Below are 24,330 nucleotides of genomic sequence, written 5' to 3'. Positions count from 1 at the left end.
AAGCACCACAGCCTCTGTTCCCAGGGGCAGCAGCGAGGCGGAGCAGAGACCAACAAAAGCCCGGGGGCGGGCAACAGAGCCCGAGGGTCGCCTCTACCTTAATAATCTGGTAATAGTTGGGGGCGTAGGATTCATCCACAGGTTCCAAAAAGGGCCAGGAATCCTTGTGAGCCTTCACGACGTCGAGAACTGAGAGCCAAGGGGAGAAGGTAACCAACGCGTGCGAAGGAAACTTCCCGCGGAAACGCAGCGACAGGCCCGCGACCCACCTTTGTACATGGCGGTGAACTCGTCATCCAGCTCGAAGCTGTGAACCACAGAACCAGAGATGAGCAGCACTCCGACCACCTTCCCGGCCAGCTCCCCGAGCACCACGCCAGACACAGCCGGCGGCACCAAGGGATCCAGCCAGACAAGCCGGCGACGCTGAACACGTGCCCTGGATTCCCGATGAGGCCTGCACCCCTCGGCTCGACAGGAACCTCCCCCCCTCGTCGGGAAACGACGGGGTGTCCTGGCCGATCCAGAACTTCCCGAGGCCAGTGCTACCTATTTAACAGCACGTTCTTGACCGGCTGTGGTTTCACGCCAGTGGAATCAGGAGAGATAATCTAACCAAGCACCCGACAGGCATGTGTGAAGACATGTGCACGCATCTCGAGTTTGCAGGGAGGAGCGAGGACACATAGGGCCCACTACTGTCACGGGGCGCTAACGGTGCGTTGTCGGGAAATTGCGACGCATTTTTCCATGCAAAAATGTGTCATGACTTTTCTGGCCCAGTATTTTTAAAAGAATAAGCCGTTTTTCAAACGTCTAAGAAAACACTTTCCATCACCACCCCCAATTCTGAGTCCAGTAAATTACACGGTGGGGAGAACTCTATGTAAAATGCCCTTGTGCTTTCGCGTGAGCAGCAGGAGGTCACAGGGCAGGGTGGAGGGAGGGGGCTCCAGGCGGAGACCGCTGGAGCCAGCTGTGAGCCCAAGGCCTGCCGTGGGCACTGGGCGACCTAAGAATTAACAGGGAAGGGCTGACGCAGCACCCGGTGCTCAATAAACGTGCCCGGCTACTGCGGCCACCACGATCATTCAGTACTCACAGGTCCTTGGGCTTCTTCTCGTCCCTCATGGGGGAGGTGGGCTCAAGGTGGGAAAGTTCCGGGGGGAGCTCCTTCCCTTGGGCCAGCAGCCACGCCCTCTCTTCCCTGAGCTTCCTCCTCTTGGCACGATCTGCAGGGGGCACGAGGTGAACACACTGTGAGTCGGCATGCGGCACCCATGCCCAGGTGCCAGGGTGGGAAAGCCAGCACGGGCCCCAGGGCAGGGCCGCAGAACGGTCTTAGCTTCTTTTTGGTAATTAGGACGACTCTAGGTAGAAGTCTTCAGGAAGGACGGAAGGCTGTGGGCCCTGTTCCCTCCCTTGTGCTGAGCTCATGCCTGCCAGGGCCTGAAGCGGGGAGGGTGGGCAGGGGGAGCAGGGGCGGGAGCATGGTGGAGGAACACGGTTCTGAAGGAGAACGGCCGGGGGAAGGCGAATGAGGACTGTCCTCTGAGGCCCGTCCTTTCTCTCAAAATGGCAGCCCCGCCCTGCAGGCTCAAACTCGGGACACATCCGGGGATGGAGCGTGCCCCGAGCTCCTGCACTGTGGCCTAGTAAGGCATGAGAAGGTGCACGCTGACCCTCTGCTCGCCACCCATGCCCTGCACAGACCCCGCTGCCAGGCTGCAGAGAAGTCCAACTGGGAGAGGGGCGGGATGCCTGCTGAAAGGCAGGGGCGGCTCGCGGCCGAGGCACATGCGGCGTTCTGCTCCAAGACGAGCAGAGACCAGGACACGGCGACATGGAGGGAGAGAGGCCAAGCCTGAGCTGTGTGTCTGCTTCTCAATCTGACCTGTCCTCAGCACAGAGGGTCCAGGCCAGACAGCTGTAGAAAACAAGGGCCCCACCCCCATCAAGTGCCGTCGGACATGTTTCTGTTCAGTTAATCAAAGGTACTTTGTTAGTTCTGCGTTTTTGTCTTGAGAGCAGGATCTCCTGATTTTGCAATTTGTCCTGACTCAAATGGTCCGATCTTGACATTCTGCCTTATCAATATTAACACAGTATTTTGCTGTTTGACTGATTACACTGGAGCCTAATAATCCTTTATCTAGTTCCAATTTTAAAATTTTGTAGGCAGCACTGTGATGACCGCTTTGAAACAGGTCTTCAGTGCACGTGTGAGGACCCTGTGTGCGAACCCAGCAGTGGAATGAACGGCTGGAGGGGCAGGGCTCTCATTAGTTGGCTATAGGGCACGTACGCTCTCCCGAGGCAGAGAGAGGGCAGCTGAGAGGTCACCCCCCCACCCCAGGGAGAACAGCCACACCACAGTCCCTTCTCCTTCATTCTCCTCTCGGATGTGGGGGCATGCATACACACATGCCGAGTCTGGAACTTGAACTGTGCAACTGGTAAAGTGGGATCCAGTGGCTTTAACCACCAGGCCACCTGATGGCCCGAGAGATGCCTCTTTCTCAGGCATGGACAAAATGGTGTCCATGGAGTTCCCTCTACTTTCTCTTTTCTTTTTACTGCAGTTTGAAAACAGCCACTCTGCTAATTTACTGACCAGATTACAAAACTCATCATGGTGGATACCTTAGTTCATCCTAATAAGTGTGTCGATCTGGTCTTTCCCACTGCCAGCATCTCCACCTCCTACACAGTGGCTGGTCTTCATCCCACCTCGTGGAGAAGATCATTTGAAGGGCCACAGGAAGTTATTTGCTTCTTTGAAGTGTTTATCAACAGTACAGATTTCATCAATCTGATCCTCCATGCAGATGATGCCAATTTACCAAGAGATGAAGTAATCAGAGAGTCATCTGTCAAAGCAATTCGCCTTTTTAAAAAAATAATGATCTCACTTAACTTTATTCAATTATTTATTTTAATTTGACCAGAGAGGGACAGAGAGAGAGAGAGAGAGAGAGAGAGAGAGTGAGAGGGAAAGTTAGAAAGCAGGCTGCCAGGTCCAGGACTCAAACCACAGTTGGCCATGTGGGAGTCCAGCATCCCTAACCACCACACCACCTGCTGGCCCCCAGCAATTCACTTCTTTTGATTTTGCCACACCATGCCTGTTGATCAGTTCATTTACTGCCTTCAGATTCAGGTACCCCATGCAATATATGGTCCCACAATTCTCAGCATGCTAATTGAGGCCTTGTTGAGTTTAATAAAGGTGCCATTGAAGATACTTGGCTCAAAGACGAAGAAGCTGCAACACCTTTCGAACCTTTGGGCTCACTCCATTGATACCACTGATCCTGATGACAAATGCCAATTTGGGCTCTGCAGGTATGTAGAAGTGCCAGCTTTCTTGCCATCCTGGCCGTGTGGATCTCAGTTCTGTATATCTGCCTGTATTCTTACGACAGTGCTTAGCTTTTTTATAGATAAGCTTCCTCCTGGCCTTCAGAAGCATCTTTTGAGCAAACTTCTCTCTTGGGCACTTGATCTTCAGCTCTGCAAAATTCTTTAGCTTTTTCTTAAGGGTTTCCGGCACGGCGGGAGCCTTTTCTCGGTTTTGGCCACAGCAGGAACCTTCTTTTTCTTCTCTTGAACGCCCTCCATGGTTGCAGCTGGAAAAGAGCTCCTCTACTCTTCCATAGCAATTTCTTGCCTCACGCTCAGTACGAGAAAGTGTGTAATGTTTGCAAAGTACAGTATGACAAGCTATTCTGGATGTTTAGTTTGCATTTTCTGGACTACCGTGGCACCAAACACATTTTCGTGGCCTGCCGTCTGGTGCTCTCTTCTGTGAAGCCCTCCGTACACACAGTGCCTCTTCACTGTCAGTCCTGTTCCTGTCTTGAAAGAGTGCTTGTGGAAATCTGGACACGTCCTTGCTGATGATGTGCGAAAAGGACCTTCTTCCCGTGTGGTTTGTCTTCTCACATCGTTTGTGGTATTTTTGTCATACCTAAGTTTTAAACATTTAATGGCTCTCCTCTTATGGTTTCTATTTTTTTGTACAAAAAATTCTTTCTTATTCCAACATTTTGAAGATAGTCACCTGTTTCCTTCAATAAGAATTTGGCTTTTAATGTATCTGGACTCACTCTCGGGTAGGAAGCAGGGATGTAAATTTTCCACTCTCAGCAAACAAGCATGCTGGAGTGCTTTCTGAAGAACCCTCCCCTCTCCCAAGGTCTGCCCTGGTCTCGTTGTGGCCGTCTATGCCAGTCTCATTCTCTATCAGCACTGAGATCTCATCTCGGTCGTAACTGCCAGACGGTGTGTGGACTCTGCAGAGGCAGAGTGAAAGTGAGCGAGGGAGAAAGCATCCCCAATGGGCTGTGGTCAAACCACCATCCCCTCTTCATTTCTCCATCCCACTGGGATTCGGCATATGCACGCACATGTGCCCAGGGTGTTTTCCAAGCCTCCAGGGCTGGGCCTTGAACCCCAGTCAGCAATATGGGCTCTGGCTCCCCAAATGTCTAGGCAACAGGCCAGCTCTGATCTTCTTATTTTGTAGAATGAGTATCCTTAATAGAGGGATACTTGCGCTATATATATATATATATAATGAAGTGTTCTATTTTATCCCATAGCCTAAAACTTACTTCTCTCACAAGAAAACAGACTTCACTTCTCAACATTTATCTTCTTTGTCAGGAACATAAGAAACAGCTTTTTCTCTGACAACAACTGTCCCAGCAGAATAAAACCATTTCTCCAAACAGGAGCACAAATTTTCCTTCAGTGTCAGTTTGTGATAATTAGGATATAGCAGAAGTCTTTTAAATGTCATCAACGCTATCGTTAAGATGGTGGTTTGGGCTGTTTTGCAGATGGTCCATCTGAGTTAGGTGTGTTATCAATGTATTTTTCATCTTCAGTGTCGCCGTCCAGGGCCTTGTCTGTACTCTCCCAGAAGCTCCATGGCGACCGCTTGGCTTTAAGAGCACGCCACAAGGAGATGCTTGGCCCTTTTATAGGAATTTTAGAAGCAGATCAAGTTCTACAGAATAATTTGTTTCTTTTGAACTTTGCCAGAGAGCTCATGAGCTTATTGGAGAGAGGGAGGAGAGAAAGCAGCCCCCATAGGGGACAGTCACACCATAATCCCTTCTCCTCCACTTCACCTGCCTTTAAGGACTTTGGGCACACACGTCACGTGCCTCTCAAACCACCAGGTCCAAGACTTGAACTGCACAATCAGTCGCATGGGATCCAGCCACCTCAACCACCGCACTGTAGGCTGGCCCTGAGTTTGTCTGTTTATTTATAGTTTAGTTTTTTTATATAGGGTGCATGTATTCACGAGAGACAAAGAGAGTGAAAGAGAGAAAGAGACGTGAGAAATCACCCCCTCGGGGGGTGGCCCCAGCACTGTCCCTTTTCCTCCGTTCTCCTCCAGGCATTTTGGGCATGCACACACACACATGCCCAGCATGATTTTAAAGCCACTGAGTCCAGGACTCAAACCGCTCTGTCAGCCTTGTGGGTTCTAGCCTCCTTAATGTCTGTACCACCTGCTGGTCTAGCCGCGAGCATTTTTTAAAAATTATTTATTTATTTATTATTTTAAAATTTCATATAGAACATGTATGCTCACCAGAGATGGGAAAGAGAAAGTGAGAAAGTCAGCAACTAGGTCCAGGACTTGAACCGTGGTCAGCCATATGAGAGTCCAGTGCCTCAGCTACCATGCCACCTGCTGGCCCCCATTAAGTATTTTTAAATGACAGAGTGTGCGTGACAAGCCCTGATCCCCTTACCCAGCCCTCCCTCTCCCTCAGATCTTGACATGGGCACGTGTGTAGTATCTCCAGGCTGACTTGGATAATCGAACTGGTGGGCAGCCAGGGAGCTGCCAGCACTGACAGCGAGGGAGCTGTGGGCTGTACCACCTGCCGGGGCCTCAAGTGATTCTTAATAGCACACGGTTCTTAATACTGAAGAGGGGCTGAGTGTTTTCTCACTTGTCTTACAATGTGTAGGAAAAGACTGATCTGGTCAACCAAATTCATAAGGGTCTATACACTGTTCTTGGTTGCTATGTCTCTTAAACCTTGAATTATTCTTTTTTTTTTTCCTTTCTTTTTTTTGAGAGGTTTTCGCTATAGGACGTGTGCGCTTGCCAGACAGAAAGAGAGAGACATAGAAAGCGAGAAATCACCCCCCAGAGGGGATGGCCATGCTGCAATCCATTCTCCTCCATTCTCCTCTCGGGATCATGGGCACACACGCACACGCGCCCAGCGTGAGTTTTAAGCCACCGGGTCCGGGACTCGAACCGTGGTTGACTACATGGGAGTCCAGCGACATAGCCATTACGCTAACTGCTGGTCCCAACCTTGAATTATTCTTTAACTTGCCAGAGAGCACATACTCTTTTTTTTTTTCCCCAAGAATTATTTATTTCTTACAATTATTTTAAAAATGAGCTATAGGGAATGTGTGCTTACTAGAGGAAGAGAGAAAGAGAGAGAGAAAAAGCAAACTGCCCAGGTCTGGGACTTGAATTGCAGGTGGCCAAGTGGAAGTCTAGTGCCTTAACCACCATACCACCTGCTGGTCTGAGAGAGTATGCTATTGTTGGAGGCAGAAAATATGAAAACAAAACAAAACAAAACAGAAACCTCCCACAAGGCATGGTCAAGCCACAATCTTTTATTTTCCACTTCTCTTTCCTTTTGGGATTCTGGCACATGTGTGTCTAGTGTGTTTCTCAAGCTGCCATGCCTAGGACTTGAACCACATGGTAAGTCATGTAATATCCAGCTACTTTAAGCCCCACACCATGGGCTGGCCCTGAACTCTCAACTCTCTAACAAGTAGTCTTTCAGTTTACTCGTCTGAACAGCCAGGTCATTTGTCCTTGTAGAATTTCCCATCCTCTGGATACAGCTGATGGGAGTCCTCACTGTAGAGGTCCATACTCTTACCACTTGAATTTAATGTAAACTGACAGTTTCACCTGGAGGCTTTGATCAAATTAGATTTTTGGCCAAGATATTTCATGCATGATGTTGTATACCTACTTTCCATCACATCAGGAGACATAATATCTAGTTATTCCTATTTATAACGTTAAAGACATTTTTAAAAATTCTCTCCAGAGGGTCCACATATTGCAAATGGTATCAGGATGGTTTTGTCCGGCTCCCGCCACTCCTATCTTATCATGTTTCAAGCCATAGGGCAAATGACTTAGGTTATTAGTTGTATGGCACCTGCACACTTTTAATTATGACTTTGCTGTTTTATGCCACTGCATGTAACGTACATGTGCATGTGTGACACTTTGGCTTTGGCAATGAGCCACTGCTGTCTGCAGCCCGTTTAAGAGAAAGAGAACACCTGCTCAGCTAGTGCAGTGGGGCCCGCTAGCTAGCCCTGCTCTGCTTGGCCTTGGCTCCATGCAGCTCAGCTTCATGCTGTAACTCTGAGATGGAGGAAATACTTACGAGTGCCGCTATGGGCTTTGCAAGCCAACTAAGACCTTTGCGAGTTTTCCTGAAACTCAACAATAAACATGATACCAGTGCTTTTCGTGTTTTTCCAACTCTCTGCATCTCTGTATGACCCAGCTGGAGGAGGAAAGAACCTTGTAAAACAACGAGTGTGCTCAGCAGAGACAGAGAGGAAGGAAGAAAGCACCCTGCGATGGTGTGTGGCCACACTGTAAATCCCTCTCTTCCACTTCTCCACTCTGCTGGGATCTTAGGCACACATGCCTGGCATGTTTCAAGCTGCAAGGTCGGCCACGTGGGATCTGGCTCCCCTAACCACTGGACACCAAGCAGCCCTATGGTGTTAACATTTATCACTGTGTTCAGGAGCTGTAGCCTCATCCTTGCATCATAAAGTATCTCATTAATCTCGTACTCAGTGTCCCCCACACTCATTACTGATTAATAGACCAAGACAGAATTAAGCTGTGGAGGATTATCTGTGGGACTGTTTCCTTAGTACTTCAGAGCATGGTATATAACCAACAGGCCCTAAGGATGCAGAGGAGAAAACTTAACTCATTACAGACATGGCTGTTTAAGGGCAGGGCTGTGCATGCAGTAAACTAGTGCATGTAGGACAGCCACCTACTTTTGTCAGTGAAGTTTTACTGGGATCTGGCTTCACTAATCTAGGCCATGGCACGAAACTTCCTGTTGCAAGTATTATTTTTTTATTTTGAGAGGCTTTTTCCTTAGGGTGCATGCACTTGCCAGAGAGAGAGAGAGACGGACAGACAGACAGTGAGACAGAAAGTGAGAAATCACTCCCTGGGGGGATGGCCATTTCAGAATCTCTTCTCCTCCATCCTCCAGGATTTTGGGCATGTGCCCGGCATGAGTTTCAAGCCACTAGGTATAGGACTTGAATCATAGTTGGCCAAGTGGAAGTCCAGCAATGTAACTGCTATGCCAACTGCTGGCCCCTGTTGTAATTATTGATGGTATTCACCCCTCACCAATTATTTTGATATTCTGAAGTACATCCTGTAAAAATGTGGAAACAAAATTGCTTTGTTGCCCCTGTATTATTTCATAATCAGCTATCACCCAAAGGTGATTAATGATGTTAAATATCGGGACCAGCAGATGGCGTAATGGCTATGTTGCTGGACTCCCATGTAGTCGAATGTGGTTTGAGTCCCAGACCCAGTGGCTTAAACTCACGTTGGGCACGTGTGCATGCATGCCCAAGATTCCATGAGGAGAATGGAGGAGAAGGGATTGCAGTGTGGCCATCCCCCCTGGGGGGGTGATTTCTCACTTTCTGTTTCTCGGTCTCTCTCTGTCTTTTGGGCAAATGAAGGCACCCTATAGCAAAAACCTCTCTAAAAAAAGAAAAAAGAAAAAAAAAAGTTAAATGTCATTATGGTGCCAGGTGGTGGTGTGGTGGTTCAAGTTTTCAACCCAGTGGCTTGAAAAATATGCTAAGTACATGTGTGTGCAAGCCCAAAATCCTGAAAGGAGGGAAAAATGGAGGAGAAAAGACTGAAATGTGTCTATGTCAGATTTTTTTGTTTGTTTTTGGTGCAAAACTTTAAAAAATTCATGCAAGGTTTTCTCATTAACACAAATACCCATAAACTTCTCAACTCCCTACACAAAAAAAGGATACATAAAAAGGTATTAGAAACAATTTAACTTTACCTTTGAAGCAAAGATTAAAAAAAACAACAAAGAAGACAAAAACACTAATGCTCTTATTATAATTGTTTTTAAGAAAATCTATATTTAGGGAACCAGCAGTTAGCGTAATGGCTATGTCGCTGGACTCCCACATAGTCGACCACGGTTCGCGTCCCGGACCCGGTGGCTTAGAACTCATGCCAGGCGCATGTGCGTATGTGCCCAAGATCCAGAGAGGAGAATGGAGGAGAAGGGATTGCGGCGTGACCATCCCCCCTGGGGGGTGATTTCTCGCTTTCTGTCTCTAATGCCTCTCTGTCTGTCTGGCGAGCACATGCGCCCTATAGCAAAAATCCCTCAAAAAATTTTAAAAAATTAAAAAGAAAATCTATTTTTAAAAATAACTTATTTATTATTTTTTATATTCAATCACTATGTATCATTATAGCATACCAAATGAATTTTCCCATCTTACTACACTGTACATTGGTTCAATCAAAGATATTACCATATATATTATCAACAGTTTTCTCTTTATGTCCCTTAAATGTTTTGCTACTTTCTCTTTCCCCTGGATTCCCTCCCTCTCACCCCTATTTCCCACCCTCCTCCCACACTGTCTCTGGTACCTATGCTGTCCATGCCTTTATACTATATAATCTTTCAGTTTCTGCCACAGAGCACAGACATTCGGTATATACTGAGTGGGGACATACAGTGCCTCTCCTTCATAGTCTAGCTTGCTTCACTTAATAGTAAATCTTCCATATTCATCCACTTTCTATCAAATGCTAGGGTCTCATTGTTTTTTTATGGCTGAGTAGTATTCGGTAGTGGATATGTACCACACCTTTTTTTTTCTCCCCTAGAGATTTTTGCTACAGGGTGTGTGCATTCACCAGAGAGACAGAAAGTGAGAGACCACCCCCCAAGGGGGATGGTCACGCTGCAATGCCTTCTCTTCCATTCACCTCTTGGGATTTGGGGTACACACACCCAGTGTGAGGTTTTTTGTTGTTGTTGTTGCTTTGTTGTAATTTATTATCTTTTATCTTGAATAAAGTCATAGAAAATTGTTTGGTTTAGCTCTCAGCAGCCTGCTCCTGAGCTCTGAGGAAGCTTGCCTTCTGGGCTACCCGATCTTCCTTCTGGGCAAGGGACATCTTGGGACGATTCCGCCTCTTCTTTTTAACTTCTTTCTTGGGTTTCTTTTCATAGATTGGGTTCTCTCGTATAGCGGTGTGAGCTTTCTTATCCATCTCCTCCATGTCTGGAGTTACATTGTCCTTTATGTACTGAGAGAACGGTTTCTTGTAAGCGTCTTCATCTTCTTCCATCAGGTAACGCATGTAGTCTGCAACATCCTGGCCCATGATGTGCTCCGATGGGCTTCTGCATTAAATTCCTTGCTTTCAGAGTCATAACCAGGGAATCGTTTGGCACGTGAGGGATAGATAAGCCTCCATCCACCGCTCCCTTCAGGGCCCCCAAACACTTTATTGCCAGTGGTGGTTCTGGGAAGGCCTGCATCCAAAGAGCAGGTGAAGGCACCAGGTTGACCATCGATGCTTTCTACACTGTACTCATCTCCGGTCACTTCCACTTGACCTTCCTAGATCTTGTCCATGCCAAAGCTATTGAGAAGCCTGCGGGCCAGCAGCAGGCCAGTACGATATGTTGTAGCATAATTTGTCAGGCCAGCCTTCACACTGTGTTTTGGTAGTTCATGTGCATTAGCTGCACAGACTATCATATCCCCTTCTATACAGGCATGAGCAATCTGACAAATGATATCTGTTAGTTACACGAACTATCATCCTGCATTTGGGTGTGTTGTACTTATTTTTATCCTGGATCACCATGCGTTTCCAAGCATAATAATCAGTTTTACCTTCTCATCGTCTTCTAAATTTCACTTGGTATCTCTTAAAGTAGGCCTGATTCTTTTTTTTTTTTTTTTTTTGAGAGGTTTTTCGCTATAGGGCGCGTGCGCTCGCCAGATAGACAGAGAGAGACATAGAGATAGAAAGTGAGAAATCACCCCTCAGGGGGGATGGTCAGGCCGCAATCCCTTCTCCATTCTCCTCTCGGGATCTTGGGCACGCACGCACACGCGCCCGGCATGAGTTTTAAGCCACCGGGTCCGGGACGCGAACCGCGGTTGACTACGTGGGAGTCCAGCGACATAGCCATTACACTAACTGCTGGTTCCCAGTAGGCCTTATTCTTGACAACAAATCTCATCCTGCAGAACAGTGATCAGCAACCACAGCCGACCTGCAGGCCCACAAGTACTACAGGGGGAAAAAAGCTCCAGTGTGAGTTTTAAGCCACTGGGTCCGAGACTTGAACTGCGTCGACTACAGGGGAGTCCAGTGACGTAACTATCATGACACCTGCCGGTCCCCTGCCACACCTTTTCAAACTATTCATCTGTTTGTTGACATCGGGTTGGACCCATGTCTTAGCAGTTGTGAATCATGCTGCAATAAACATGGATGTGCAAACTTGCTCTTTCTGGCAAGTGCATGCATCTCTGGCAAAATTTTAAAATATTGATCATTATGAATACTATATATGATGTTATTTATCTAGGTTTTTTTTTCCCCCCAACACTCAGAATGGCTTATATTTGGTGAACGAGAGCACCCCTGGGCTGGCTCTGTGGTGTGTACTCACGAGAAGGGCATGGGGCTGCCTTTGACAGGGTCTTAGCACACTCCTACCCCTTCCTCCTGTCCCCTGGCTTCCGGGGTCCCAGGGACCTGTGGGTACCACATCTGGTGAGTTTTCAGGCCATCCTAGGGATCTGAGCATGCCACCAGCCGAAGGGCTCCTGCGTTGCTGTTCTGCCCACAGCAGAGCCTCCACTTTGTAACAGGACATCAGGCCTGCAATAGTTCTGACCGCCAGGTTCTGAAAGTCTCAGGACTGGGCTCACCGGCAGCCTTCAGCGGCATTAGCAGGCCAGCAGCCCCTGGCTTCTGAGGTCTGTGACCGACTCTCCCGAGCGCGTCCCAAACTGCCAGAGTTTCATATTCCCGATTTTCCCTTGGGTCTCCTGCGGCCTCAGAGTTCTGTCCCACCACGTGTCCTGTGTCCTTCAACCTCCCTTTCACCAATTCCAGGTGAAGCGGCTCGTGTGGCCTGGCTTCCATGAGCGACGTCTTCCATCACATCTGTCTTTATCCCAGTTCCACAGCTCCCAGCAGCCCCAACCTTCCCAGCACCAGGACCAGCCTCATGGAAGACAATCTCTCCACATCGCATCCACTGTGCACCCCATTCCACCACTACCACCCCGCAATACACACTGAAGCAATCACAGAACAAGGGGCTTCTGAGTTTCTGTGAGACTCCACCCCGGCTGATCCGACAGGAGGCGGAGCGCAGACCCCGCTGCGCGGCCCAGGGTGATGGCTGTGGTCTGCAGCCCGGGGGTGGAGGCTACCTGCTCTGGCTGACAGACACTCTTCCCATCAGCACCTGAGCCTTCCTGTCAACCCAGCTATTATCAAACAACCCCGTCCATTTCCAGGGGTCGCTGTCCTGTTGTCGAGTCCTTTCACACCAACGTGGACACACCCCGTGCCTGCTGCACCGCCCCCTGCGCACAGGCTCTCTTCCCTGCCTTTCTGGACAGGGACCGACCTCTGCTCGTGCCTCCTGGGTAAGGGCGGAGCCCAGAGGTGGGCCACTCTGCACCCACCATCCGAGTCGCCTGCTCGCTAAGCCACAGCTGCTCTCTGACCCGCACCCTTACTTCCGGGCTCCCGGCGGCTCCCCTTACTTGGTCCCGAGGTCTGCTAAGCTCTTAGAGTGGACACGGATACAGGATTAGACGGAGCTGTCCTGGCCCCACAGTCACAGAGGGCCGAGAGGTACGGATGCGTACTCAGAGCTGGGACGTCGGGGCTGACCGACCTCACCCGTCTGGGGCAGCCTGCACCTGCCTGGCACAGTCCGTCCTGCAGCAGCTGCCGGCACACAGATGGCACTCGTGAGCGGCACGGGGTCGGTCCTGCCCGTTCCCACGCGGACCTGTGTCTTAGTGGGGCTTTTTTATGGGTGGGGGAGTGCTGGTAAAAACACAAAATGCACAAGCTTAACCCTTCCACGCACACCATCCGCCGGCTCCGAGGAAAGTCACCATCCACTTTCAGGGCCTTTTCCGTAGCCCACACAGGGACGGGGCATGCACTACGCTGTTCCCGCATCCCTCTCCCTTCGGCCTCCATGCCATGCCTTACGTGTCACTCAGCGTGGCAAGGCTCACTGATGCCGCCCCGTGTTCTGGAATTCCATGGAAGGCTGAACAACGCCCCACTGTAAGCACATGCCACGTTTTTCCTACCCATTCCAACCACAGTGAGCGCTGCGATTGTTCCTGCCCTTTGCTCTCTGCCTTTAAAAAAATTATTTGTGGGGACCAGCAGTTAGCACAGTGGCTATGTCGCTGGACTCCCATATACTCGACTGAGGTTCGAGTCCCGGACCCAGTGGTTTAAACTCATGCCGGGCGAGGGGGCACGTGTGCCCAAGATCCTGAGAGGAGAATGGAGGAGAAGGGATTGTGGCGTGGCCATCCCCCTGGGGGGTGATTTCTCGCTTTCTCTCTCTTTCTTTCTGGCAAGCACACGCACCCTATAGCAAAAACCTCTCCAAAAAAAACCCTGTCATTATTACTATTATTTAAAAAATATCTGGTACAGGACACACACACTCACGAGAGAGAGAGAGAGAGAGAGAGGGAAAAAAAGTGAAAAAGGAAGGCGCCAGGTCCAGGACTTGAACTGTGGTCAGCCATGTGGGAATCCGGCACCCCATCCACCATGCCACCTGCTGGCCCAGCTTCTGCCTTTCCTGAATCCACTTCCCTGCTCTCGAATCTCTTTAAATATATATAAAACAAATGCTGAAACTCTGCCTTAGAATTACTTGCTTGGGTAAGCTCTGTGGCCTGGTGGTTGAGGTGGCTTGATCCCGCACGTCTGAGCGTGTGGTTCAAGTCCCGGATCTGGTGATCTGGTGGTTTGACAAACACTGGGTGCGTGTGCACGTGCTCTAGTCCTGACAGGAAGGAGAAAGGGAGGAGGGAACGCAGTGAGGCCGTGCCCCAGGGGAGTGCTGTCTCGTCGTCCCCGTTCTCTCTCTGGCAAGTGCACATGCCCTCTGGCCAATTAAAAACAAAGTAAGGATAAAATAAGAATAAGTGCTCACATCACAATAGCAAATAAACTCTGGGGCCTCCCAGGTTTAACTATAGCCAGCCCTATGGACAGGGGAGAGGGTATGCACGCCGGCCCCACAGGAGGGAGTACGCACGCCGGCCCCACGGGAGGGGGAGAGCACAGTATGGCCAGCCCCGCGGGAGGGGGTGGTGGGGGGAGAGCACAGCATGGCCAGGCCCCATGGGAGGGGGAGGTGGGGGGAGAGCATAGCATGGCCAGGCCCGTGGGAGGGGGAGGCGGGGAGAGCACAGCTTGGTCGGCCCTGTGGGATGGGCAGGGGGCGCACACGCACGCGGTGAGTGCAGCGGGCTCCGTGTGCCGCGCAGCATCTGCAGGTAGGCCTTCAACACAGGCATGAAAACCCTGGCTCACCCTCCACACAGGACGACACTATCACTCTGTTACAAGTGGCTGGCGCCACGGTTGAGTGATGGGCACTTGTACCCGGATCCACGTGGCCCACTGCAGTTCAAATCCTGGCCCCAGTGACTCAGAACATGCTAGTGTGTGTGCACGCTCCAAGTCCCGACGGCAGGGTGGAACAGAGGTTGGGGGCCGGCGGCATGCTCTCTCTCCCTCTCTCTGATGAGGGTAAGGAGGGTGAGTGCCCTCTGGCAATATACACAAAACGACTATGCGGGGGTCAGAGGGTGGTGTGGTGGCAAAGGTGCTGGACTCCCACATGGCTGACCATGGTTTGAGTCCTGGACCTGGCTGCTTAAAAATCATGCCAGGTGCATGCACATGCATGCCCCAAATCTCAAGAATGGAGTTGGGGGACTGTGGCATGACCTTCCGCCTTGACGGGGTGGATTTCTCATTTTCCCCATCTTTCTCTGGTGAGTGCACATAACCTATGGCAAAAACCTTAAAAAAGGCAGTGCGGAATAAAACCCTTGGAATTGAATGTCAGAAAAAGTTTGTTTCTCTGAATAAACTTAGTTTTATTTCATTTTTAAAAAATAATTATTTTATTTAACCATTCATTTATTTTAATTTGACCAGAGTGAGACAAAGAGAGAAAGAAGGAAAAGTGAGAAAGCAAGCCACCAGGTCTGGGACTTGAACTGTGGTTGGCCATGTTGGAGTGTCCAGTGCCTTAACCACCTGCTGGCCCCTATTTTGTTTTTAAGAGAGATTTTTGCTACAGGGAATGGCATTCACCAACAAGGGAAAGACGAGACAGAAAGTGAGAAATCATGCCCTGGGACATGGCCACACCACAGTCCCTTCTCCACTCTTCTCTAGGGGTTTTGGGCAGGCACACACAAGCACCCAGCTTGAGTTTTAAGCTGCCGGGTCTGCAACTTGAACTGTAGTCAACCATGTTGTGGGTCCAGTGATGTAACCGTTATGCCATCTGCTGGTCCCTAAACTTACAGTTTTAAAGATTCTCCTGTTTGTGCATAATCTATTATTCCTTTTTTTTTTTTAAACTTAGGAACTACTAAAAAGTTTGGACATTTTGTATCACATGGGCCATTAAAGCCCCCACCATATTTGCCCAATTTGCCACCCTTCAGGCTCTGCTGTTTGACAGGACTGTCCTCTCTTAGCCACCCTAAGTGCAGGGCCCAGGCGCCTGGACCCCAGGTGCCTGCCATGTCCAGCCTCACGGGCCTTGCTGCGCAGTCCCACCCCTGTCCTGCCAGCCACGACGTCCCTCTCTTGGGGTCGGGTGGCAGCCTCACTCGTTCATTTAACACCCACCTCCAGAGGACTCCACAGTCCCACACAGACATCACTGTGATGAGGTCGCAGCGTACCGCGCCTGCTCTGCTTCCGTCACCTCTCACCACTACCTGATCCCCTGGCTATTCGCCCTCCGCTCCTCCCCGCTGGAATGTAAGCGCCACAAAGGGAACTCGTCTCGTGCACTGCCGTGTTCCTGGAACTAAGCCTGACACAGAATGGATGCTCAGGAGCACCTGCCGGCTTCCGAACCATCTACCACGTAGACACGGTTAACCTACAGGGCAGAGACGAAGCCATGCGCGAGATTTGGGCCTCATGCTTTCAATGAAATGACTCAGTGTACACAAAACCCTATTGGAAGAGTACAGAATCTCTCTGAAAAACATAAAGAAAAGTTGTATCTGCTATCTTGAGGGAATTTAAATTTAACACTCTAAATAGAACCCATACAAATTCTCTTTTCTTTTTGTCAGAGAATGTGTGTGTTAGCCAGAGACAGAAAAGGAGAGGGAGGAAGAAAGCACCCTGCGATGGCGCATGGTCCCCCACAACCCCTTCTTCCTTTTCCCCGATGGCCAGGATCTGGGGCACACACACACCATGCACGGTGTATTTCTTACGTTGCGGGGCCAGGATTCGAACCACGGTTGGCCATGTGGGAGCTGGCTCACGTAACAGGGCTAACGTGCTGGTTACGTGCACTTAGAATAAAGGAAGTGGGGAAGCCCAGGAGGCCAGAACTGTGATGTCTGCATAGCCTAAATGCACTTACTTTTTCATGGAAACAGTATTAAAAGTCAAGTGCAGGGACCAGCAGGTGGCATGGTGGTTAAGGCGCTGGACACTCCCACATGGCCGACCATGGTTCGAGTCCTGGACCTGGTGGCTTGCTTTCTCACTTTCTCTCCCTCTGTGTCTCTCTGGTCAAATTAAAATAAAAGAATGAATAAATAAATTTAAATAAATATATATTAAAAAAAAAGTCAAGTGCACATGTGGTACTGTTTCATTCAAAAGTTAAGATAGTGGCCAGCCGCAGTGGCCAGTGGCAACTCCATGCTCGATGCCACTGGAGCCACCAGGAGGGCCGAGGGGTCACTTCCGAGGTGTCGCATGCTGGGCGAGCGTGTGTGCCCGTGGCCCTGCGAGGCTAGGCCGGTGCTGGGACCACTCCGCTCAGGTGCCATCTCCCTCTCATGGAAGAAATAAATACTTACAAAAGAAACAACAAACCTGGTCCACACTCACTCATGCAGAAAGATTGTTACTACACGATCTATCAGGTTCAGCCTAGAAATACAACTGTGGTCTGAGGAAACTGCTAGAGACGGGGGCTGCCCTCTGCTTTCCAGAGCTAGAAACAAAATTCGACCTCGTTACCACAGGCCTTGGCCTGGCCTGGGAAAACCACTTTGAGATACTGGTAAGATGCCAGACTCGAACAGTGCCAGACCTAAAAGTCTGACAGTAACACCTCTCCTTTTGTCTTACATAGACAGATTATTTTTGCTAGAGGTGCATACACTTGCCAGGGGGACAGGGAGGAAGGGAGAGAGAAAGCACCCCTGGGGGAGAAGGCCATACCGAATCCTTCTCCAGGACTTTGGGTATGCACATACGTGTGCCCAGTGTGATTTTCAAGCAGCCAGGTCTGGGACTTGAACCACTCATCTAGCCACGTGGGATCCACTGCCTTAACCTCCACACAACTTGCTCGCCTTGTACTCAAATTTTATCAGTTAAATCAACTGTCACCCACATCTCAGTGCCATGTTCCCGTGTGACATCTGGGACACAGCAGAAGCGAGGACACTGAGCAGGTACTGAAGGCACACCAAGAACAAGTACACGGGGCCAGCGGGTGGCTTAGTGGTTAAGGTGCTGGACTCCCACACAGCCAAACGCAGTTTGAGTCCTGGACCCGTTAGCCTGAAAGTCACGCTGGGTGCAGGTGCGTGCCCACAATCCTGATAGGAGAAGGGACTGTGGCGTGGCCATCCTCTGGGGCGGGGAGTGATTTCTCAGCGTCTGTCTATCCAGTGAGCACACGCCCTAGAACACAAATCTCTTTGCGTGTGAGCGGGAGTGGGGAGGCCATGACTGGACACGCAGATGGATACAACAGAGCACCAGCCAGAAGACACAGACGGCCAGCAACGGCCTCGGTGCACAACGGCCAGCAGCCGAGCCGTGCCCGCAGCACGGGGGCCCTCCGGCTGTGTGGGTCGCCCACGTACCTTCCACGGCCTTGACCTTCTCCTCCAGCTCCCGCTTCCGCTCTTCTCTGAGCATCTGCTCCTGCTCCTTCTTCTGCACGGCCAGCAGGATCTGCCGTTCCTCCTCCTCCTCCTTGCGCTTCTGCTTTTCGATTCTGGTAAGCACGGGGGTCTCCTGGGAGAGGCCAAAGAGCGGTCAGGTCAGTGTACGGTAACGCGGCCTGGCCTGCACACACCTGGTGACAGCACACGGCTGGGCCGACCGACTCCTGTGGGATGCGGGTGCAAGCAGATGAGCATGCTAATGCCACGGCACAGTGTGGACCCGACACGGAGATGTCCTGGCTTAGTGGGCACAGGCTTCGTGATACTTAGATCTTACGGGTAACATGCTGGACGGAAGAGCAGAGCGGGCAATTCAGACGCCATTGCTTTGGAGTCAGCACCTGCTCGACATACATTTTAAAAAGTATCTTCGCCTAAATACACTAAGGATGACATAATTTAACGTGCATGATTACGAAATCCTTAACATTTAAAGAATCATTTTAAATTTATTTATTTAATTATTTAATTTGAGGGGGAGTGGGGAGGGAGGGGAAAGGTGGAGGGGGGCAGAGAGAGAGAGAGAGGACGCGCGAGAGAGAAAGAAAGCCACCAGGTCGGGGACTCAAGCTGTGGTCAGCCATGTGGGAGTCCAGTGCCTTAACTACCACGCCACCTGCCGGTCCTAAATTTTATTCTTTACTGATAAAGCAAATGCACAGAACTGGGATGTGAGTTTGATGAGAAGAGCCTGTCTGTGGTGAGGTGCAGCGGACACCACACGGAGATGACTGCAACCACTGGAAGCCTGGCCAGCGCCTTGCCTTGACCTGCGCCCAGACTCGGCGCTCGTGCTGGGCTGAGGCCGGAGGCCCGGGTTGGGTCTCGGGCCCACCTGAGAGCCGAGTGCCCGAGCTTTTGCTGAGGCAGGAGGGTAATGTACATAACGATGTACATTAAACAAACCAAAACCCTCTTACATTTAATTGTTCTATAGGTATGCGCATGTGCGCACACACATGCACACACAACCCTTCTCTTCCCTGTGTTGTGGTGCACCAGTCCACGCCCCACAGGCCACGTCGGTGGGTCTTCTTGTGTTTGTTAAATGCTTTTTTCTGAGCCCCACTCCCACCCCATAATGTACTATCTTAGAAAACAAAAACGTTTAAGAAAGATTTCAGAGGGTCATTGGGAATGTGATTTCCACAGGAAATCTAATCAAAGAAAAGAAAAACAAAGCAGGGCCATTAATTAGGAAAATAGGCCCATTTTCCGTGAGTTTTTAATGAGCATCTTCCAGGACAGCTAGCTCCAAGCTGTGCTGCGGTCCAGAGCACGGCGCCCTATTTTTCATTTCTGCACTCAACTTCCGTGCCGACATAAAATCCAGAACTTTTCCTTTTTAAACATGGTATGAAACTGTTGCCTGCATGAGAGAATATTTAAAAATCACACAGACGCAGAGAAACCCAGGTGTCAAATACGAATAACCCCACCCTAGGTGAAGCCTAAACCCTGAATGCTGAGATCTCTGTGACACCGTTTTGCAAGGGAGAAGTCCTAGGACCCTCCTATGCCGATTTCAGACTGTGAGGTTGACAAGTGGTCTGGACGACGGCAGGAAAGAAGAACGCAGACCGCTGTTCTTCAGATCAAAATGTTGTATTATTCTTTATTTAATTTCATATATTATTATTTTTTTAAAATTTGACCAGAGAGAGACAGAGAGAAAGGGAAAGTGAGAACACAAACCTCCAGATCTGGGACTTGAACCCTGGTTGACCATGTGGGTGTCCAGCACCTTAACCACTATGCCACCTGTTGGCCTTATTTTTTTTCTTTATGGTTCTAAAAGCCACTTTAGATTGTCATTTGACCCACATTTGGAAATGGACCTGCCTAGATGGTAGCCTTTGAAGTCATTTTTACCGTTCAATTCTAGGAGCCTGACTTGGGGAAGAGTTTACAGAAATCCGAGAGGAGCAGGAGTGAAAATAAGAAATAAAAACGAATCATTCTTAGCTGCACACACTAACATACTCCTGAGGAGCCTGACTTAGCAGAGCAAATGGAATTAAATGCCATTCTTTAAAATCTTTGTTCTACAGGGCCAGCAGCAGGTGTGCCCGGTGAGGTGCTGGATCCACACGGCTGACTCCAGTCTGAATCTCAGACCCGGTGGTGAGAAAAATCAGAACTGGCAGCTGTGTGTGTGTACCCACAGCCCAGGGGAGACAGGGAGAGGGACTGCGGCACGGCCGATCTGCCTTGGGGGTGACTTCTCATTTTCCCTCTCTTTCTCTCTCCGGCAAGCTCACATGCCTCATAGCAAAACAAAACAACGCAAGACAAGACAACTTTGTTCTGTAAGTGGAACAGGCAGGTTCTGAAATGGGGAGGGCGTGGACACGTGGTCAGCGCGGCCTTCCCTGCATTCCCTGTGGCCCCCTCCTGCCCACTTCCGGGTCCCTCTTATTCCAGCTCTCTGGGATGCCCTCGCTGAGGACACAAGGGAGCAGTGAAGCTAAGCTGAAGCACACCGTGTGTTTGCCCCTTTCAGTTGGGAAGGGGTTTTCAAAAATGTCAGCCAGTACGTGCTGTGAGGGAGCTGTGCGTGGATTTCAGTACTCTTATTTTGCAGCAACATAAACTCGTAGTTTGCTTCCCAGGGACTTTCTGAAGTCCCCATGTGCAAGACTTCAAAAGAATCCCACGGGATACGAGCTGCGTAAAGGCAGGAGAGGGACCCCGCGCCTTCTCAAAGGAATTAATTCATGGGAAGAAGCTAGTGTGTCCCGTGTCACACAGAGTGAGGGCCAACGGAGCGTGCAGCATGACTGCACAGCTGCTCCTTAGGTACCTGCCACAGGGCGCGTGTGCTGGCCAGAGTTTGAGAGAGAGGGGGACAGAAGCACCCCCAAACGGGCCACGGTCACATCACATTCCTTTCTCTCATTTCTCCATCCTGCCAGGAGTTTGTGCACCCACACACGTATGCCCAGCGTGTTTTTCAAGCCACCAGAAATGGGAGTCAAATTGTGGTCAGTCACAAGGGTCCCAGCCCCAGGTGCACTGCACTATGAATTCTTCACATGTGGGCCAGTGGGTGGTATGGTGGTTAAGGCGCTGGACTCCTGCATGGCCGACAGTGGTTCGAGTCCCAGACCTGGTGGCTTGTGTTCTCACTCTCTCTGGTGAGTGCATGTGCCCTGTAGCAAACTTTAAAAAAAGAAAAAAAGTGATTAAACACAAACATTTCACATGTAAAGACACCTTATGAATCAACTAACAGTGTGGCTCACAAAGGAGGCATGGTAAGTCACAGAAGGCAGGTAAGTCACAAAACACGCTCGCCTCGATCCTCGTTCTGTAAGAGGCACACGAAGACAGGGTGGGCAGCAGGTACGGCTCCTGCTGTCTACCTGCAGCCTCCGAGTTCCCATGAGAACATGTACAATGGGGAGATGGACTAGTACGACACGTTCAAAAGTACCTTCACTTTTTACTGTTATGTGATCCCACTGGTGTTGGAGAGTGGCCCCACATCCCACAGAGCTGACTGAGTTTGGGACCTGGACCTGGCAGCTTGAAAATGAGGCTGGCCATGTGTACACGGGTGCCCCAAATTCTGAGAGAATGGAGAAGGGACAGCAGCACGGTCACCCCGGGGTGTGACCTCTCGCCTTCCCACTCACCGTCTCGCTCTTGCTCACTCTGCTGAGGGTGTGGGTCCTATGGCAGAAACCTTTAAAAACAAAATTTGCTAGAGGGTGTGTGTACTCACCACAGAGGATGAGGGAGAGTGAGAGATGACCCGCAGGGGATGGCTACACCATAGGCTATCCCTTCTCCTCCACCCTTGAGATTCTGGGCACAGATGCACACATGCCCTGGCGTGTTTCTCAAGCCCCAATGTCTGGAACTCAACACCACAGTCGGCCATGCGAGGTCCAGCACCTTAACCACCATGCCACTTAGTGGCTCAAAGACTTACTCTAGATAGTTCATATAAATAAAATAAAAAAATATGTAACTAGTTATTCTACATCAATATTTGTGCTAAGCATAAGATATACTTGAAGAACCTGAATTTATAGCACCTTTGAAAAACAAACCTGGGGACAGCAGGTGGAGTGATGGTTATTGGACTCTGACATAGCCAACTATGGTTCGAGTCCTGGACCTGATGGCTTGCTTTCTCACTTGCTTTCTGGTGAGCACATATGCCCTTTAGCAAAACTGAAAATAATAACAATAAATAGAATTAAATAAAGAATTCTTTTTTAAAAGAGGATTACTTTATTTAACTTTTTTTGGGGGAGAGATTTTTGCTATAGGGCAAGTGCACTTGCCAGAGAGAGAGACAGATAGAAAGTGAGAAATCACCCCCCAGGAGGGATCGCCATGCCATAGTCCCTTCTCCATTCTTCCCTTGGGATCCTAGGCACACACGCACACATGCCCAGCATGAGTTTAAGCCACTGGGTCTGGGACTTGAACCACGGTCGGCTACATGCGAGTCCAGAGACATAGCCATTATACCAACCTGCTGGTCCCACTTCACTTAACTTCTATTTATTTTATTTTTAATTTGACCTGGGGGTGGGGGAGAGGAAGAGAGAGAATACAGAAAGTGAGAAAGCAAACTGCCAGGTCCAGGACTCGAACTGAGTATTCCGCGGTCGGGAGTCCAACACCTTCTTAACCACCAAACCACCTGCTGGCCCCATATAAATAATTCTTTAAAAAAAAAAAAAAAGAAAAAGAAAAGAAAGGAAAACCTAAGACCTCCTAGAATGTCATGGAGGAGTGAGAAAGGCTGACTGCTCCCCTGCTTGGGAAATGGCTGCCTACGCCCAGGTGTACCCAGCTGTACCCTGCTCCTCTTGCTCGGTCCTTAGCGTGGTCCTCGCCCTGTAAGTACCACCTGTCCTCACTGCTCCCCCACTACCCCCTCAGCACCCTAAGCTATAAAACTTTCTGTCCCACATAATTTCTCAGCAATTACCAAAATACCAGGCCGAGCAGGTGGCGTGGTGGTTAAGGGCGCTGGACTCCCACATGGCTGACTGTGGTTCAAGTCTCGGACCTGGCGGCTTTCTCTCTTTCTCTCTGGTGAAATTAAAGACAGACAGACAGACAGAAAGAAAGTTAAATGAGATAATTCTTAAAAAAAAAAAAAAAAAAAGCAAAACAAAACAAAACATATATACCTGAAATAATTCACTGCCCCAGAATCTGTGGTTAAATTCTGTGCTCATTTTCAGCACGCAGCCACCCGAGGCAAGCCAGCTGAGAGTGAGGACACTGAAGGCCTCAACTGCGGAGCCACAGTTTGTGGGGCTTTAACATTAAAGTCCCAGTAAGCAACCAGCAGGTGACATGGCAGTTATATGGTGGCACTCCCACAGGGACCCCCGTGGTTTGAGTCCTGATCCTGGTGGCTTGAAACTCACACCAGGCATGTGTATACGCCCCAGATCTCAGGAGAGTGGAGGCGTGGCCGTCCGGCTGGGAGGTGACTTCTCACCTTCCCTCTCACCGTCTGTATCTTTTTGTCTCTCCGGTGAGCGCATGCACCTTAAGGCAAAAACCTCTTAAAACAAAACAAAACATGAAACACCCAGCACAACCAAATGAGCAAAGGCAGACGAGAGGCCGCAGTTTACAGTCTGACGTTGTTCTAGTTGCCACCTGTTGACGGAACGAGTCGCCGCAGACGGGGCGGAGGTGGGTGTTTGAATGCTCCGTGGACGAGAAGCTGCCGGCCTGGGTCATCTCCAGGAGGAGCGAATGAGAAGCACCACGTGGGCCTCTGAGGGGCGATTAAACAGCGCTGCCAGCTCAGGCGTGCCCAGGACTCCTGCGCTATGGCGACCTTGCCCCGAGGGCAGCTGTCAGGCGCGGACACCTCCCAGCCCGAGCAGTCCCCTGAGACCTACCGCCGCAGCGGGCACCTGGCAGTGGGGGTGCCCGAGCCTCCCGACGCGAACGCCCACGGGC

General features: G+C 50.0%; 1 protein-coding gene across 1 annotated transcript in view; it reads right to left on the bottom strand.

Moving 5' to 3' along the window:
* The window catches only part of CECR2 (CECR2 histone acetyl-lysine reader), a gene marked incomplete at its 5' end in the record, with an annotated part of 69,473 nt that overhangs the window by 15,425 nt on the left and 29,718 nt on the right, over positions 1–24,330 (bottom strand). Inside the window, 4 exon segments of the mRNA XM_027775645.1 lie at positions 98–189; positions 270–307; positions 1,103–1,232; positions 18,301–18,454. Coding sequence (XP_027631446.1) covers positions 98–189; positions 270–307; positions 1,103–1,232; positions 18,301–18,454 — 414 coding nt within the window.

Source organism: Tupaia chinensis, unplaced genomic scaffold (genome assembly GCF_000334495.1).
Source record: "Tupaia chinensis unplaced genomic scaffold, TupChi_1.0 Scaffold000578_2, whole genome shotgun sequence".
NCBI classification, from domain to species: Eukaryota; Metazoa; Chordata; class Mammalia; order Scandentia; family Tupaiidae; genus Tupaia; species Tupaia belangeri.
Note: the sequence above shows the minus strand (reverse complement) of the source record. Positions and strands in the feature narration are given on the sequence as shown.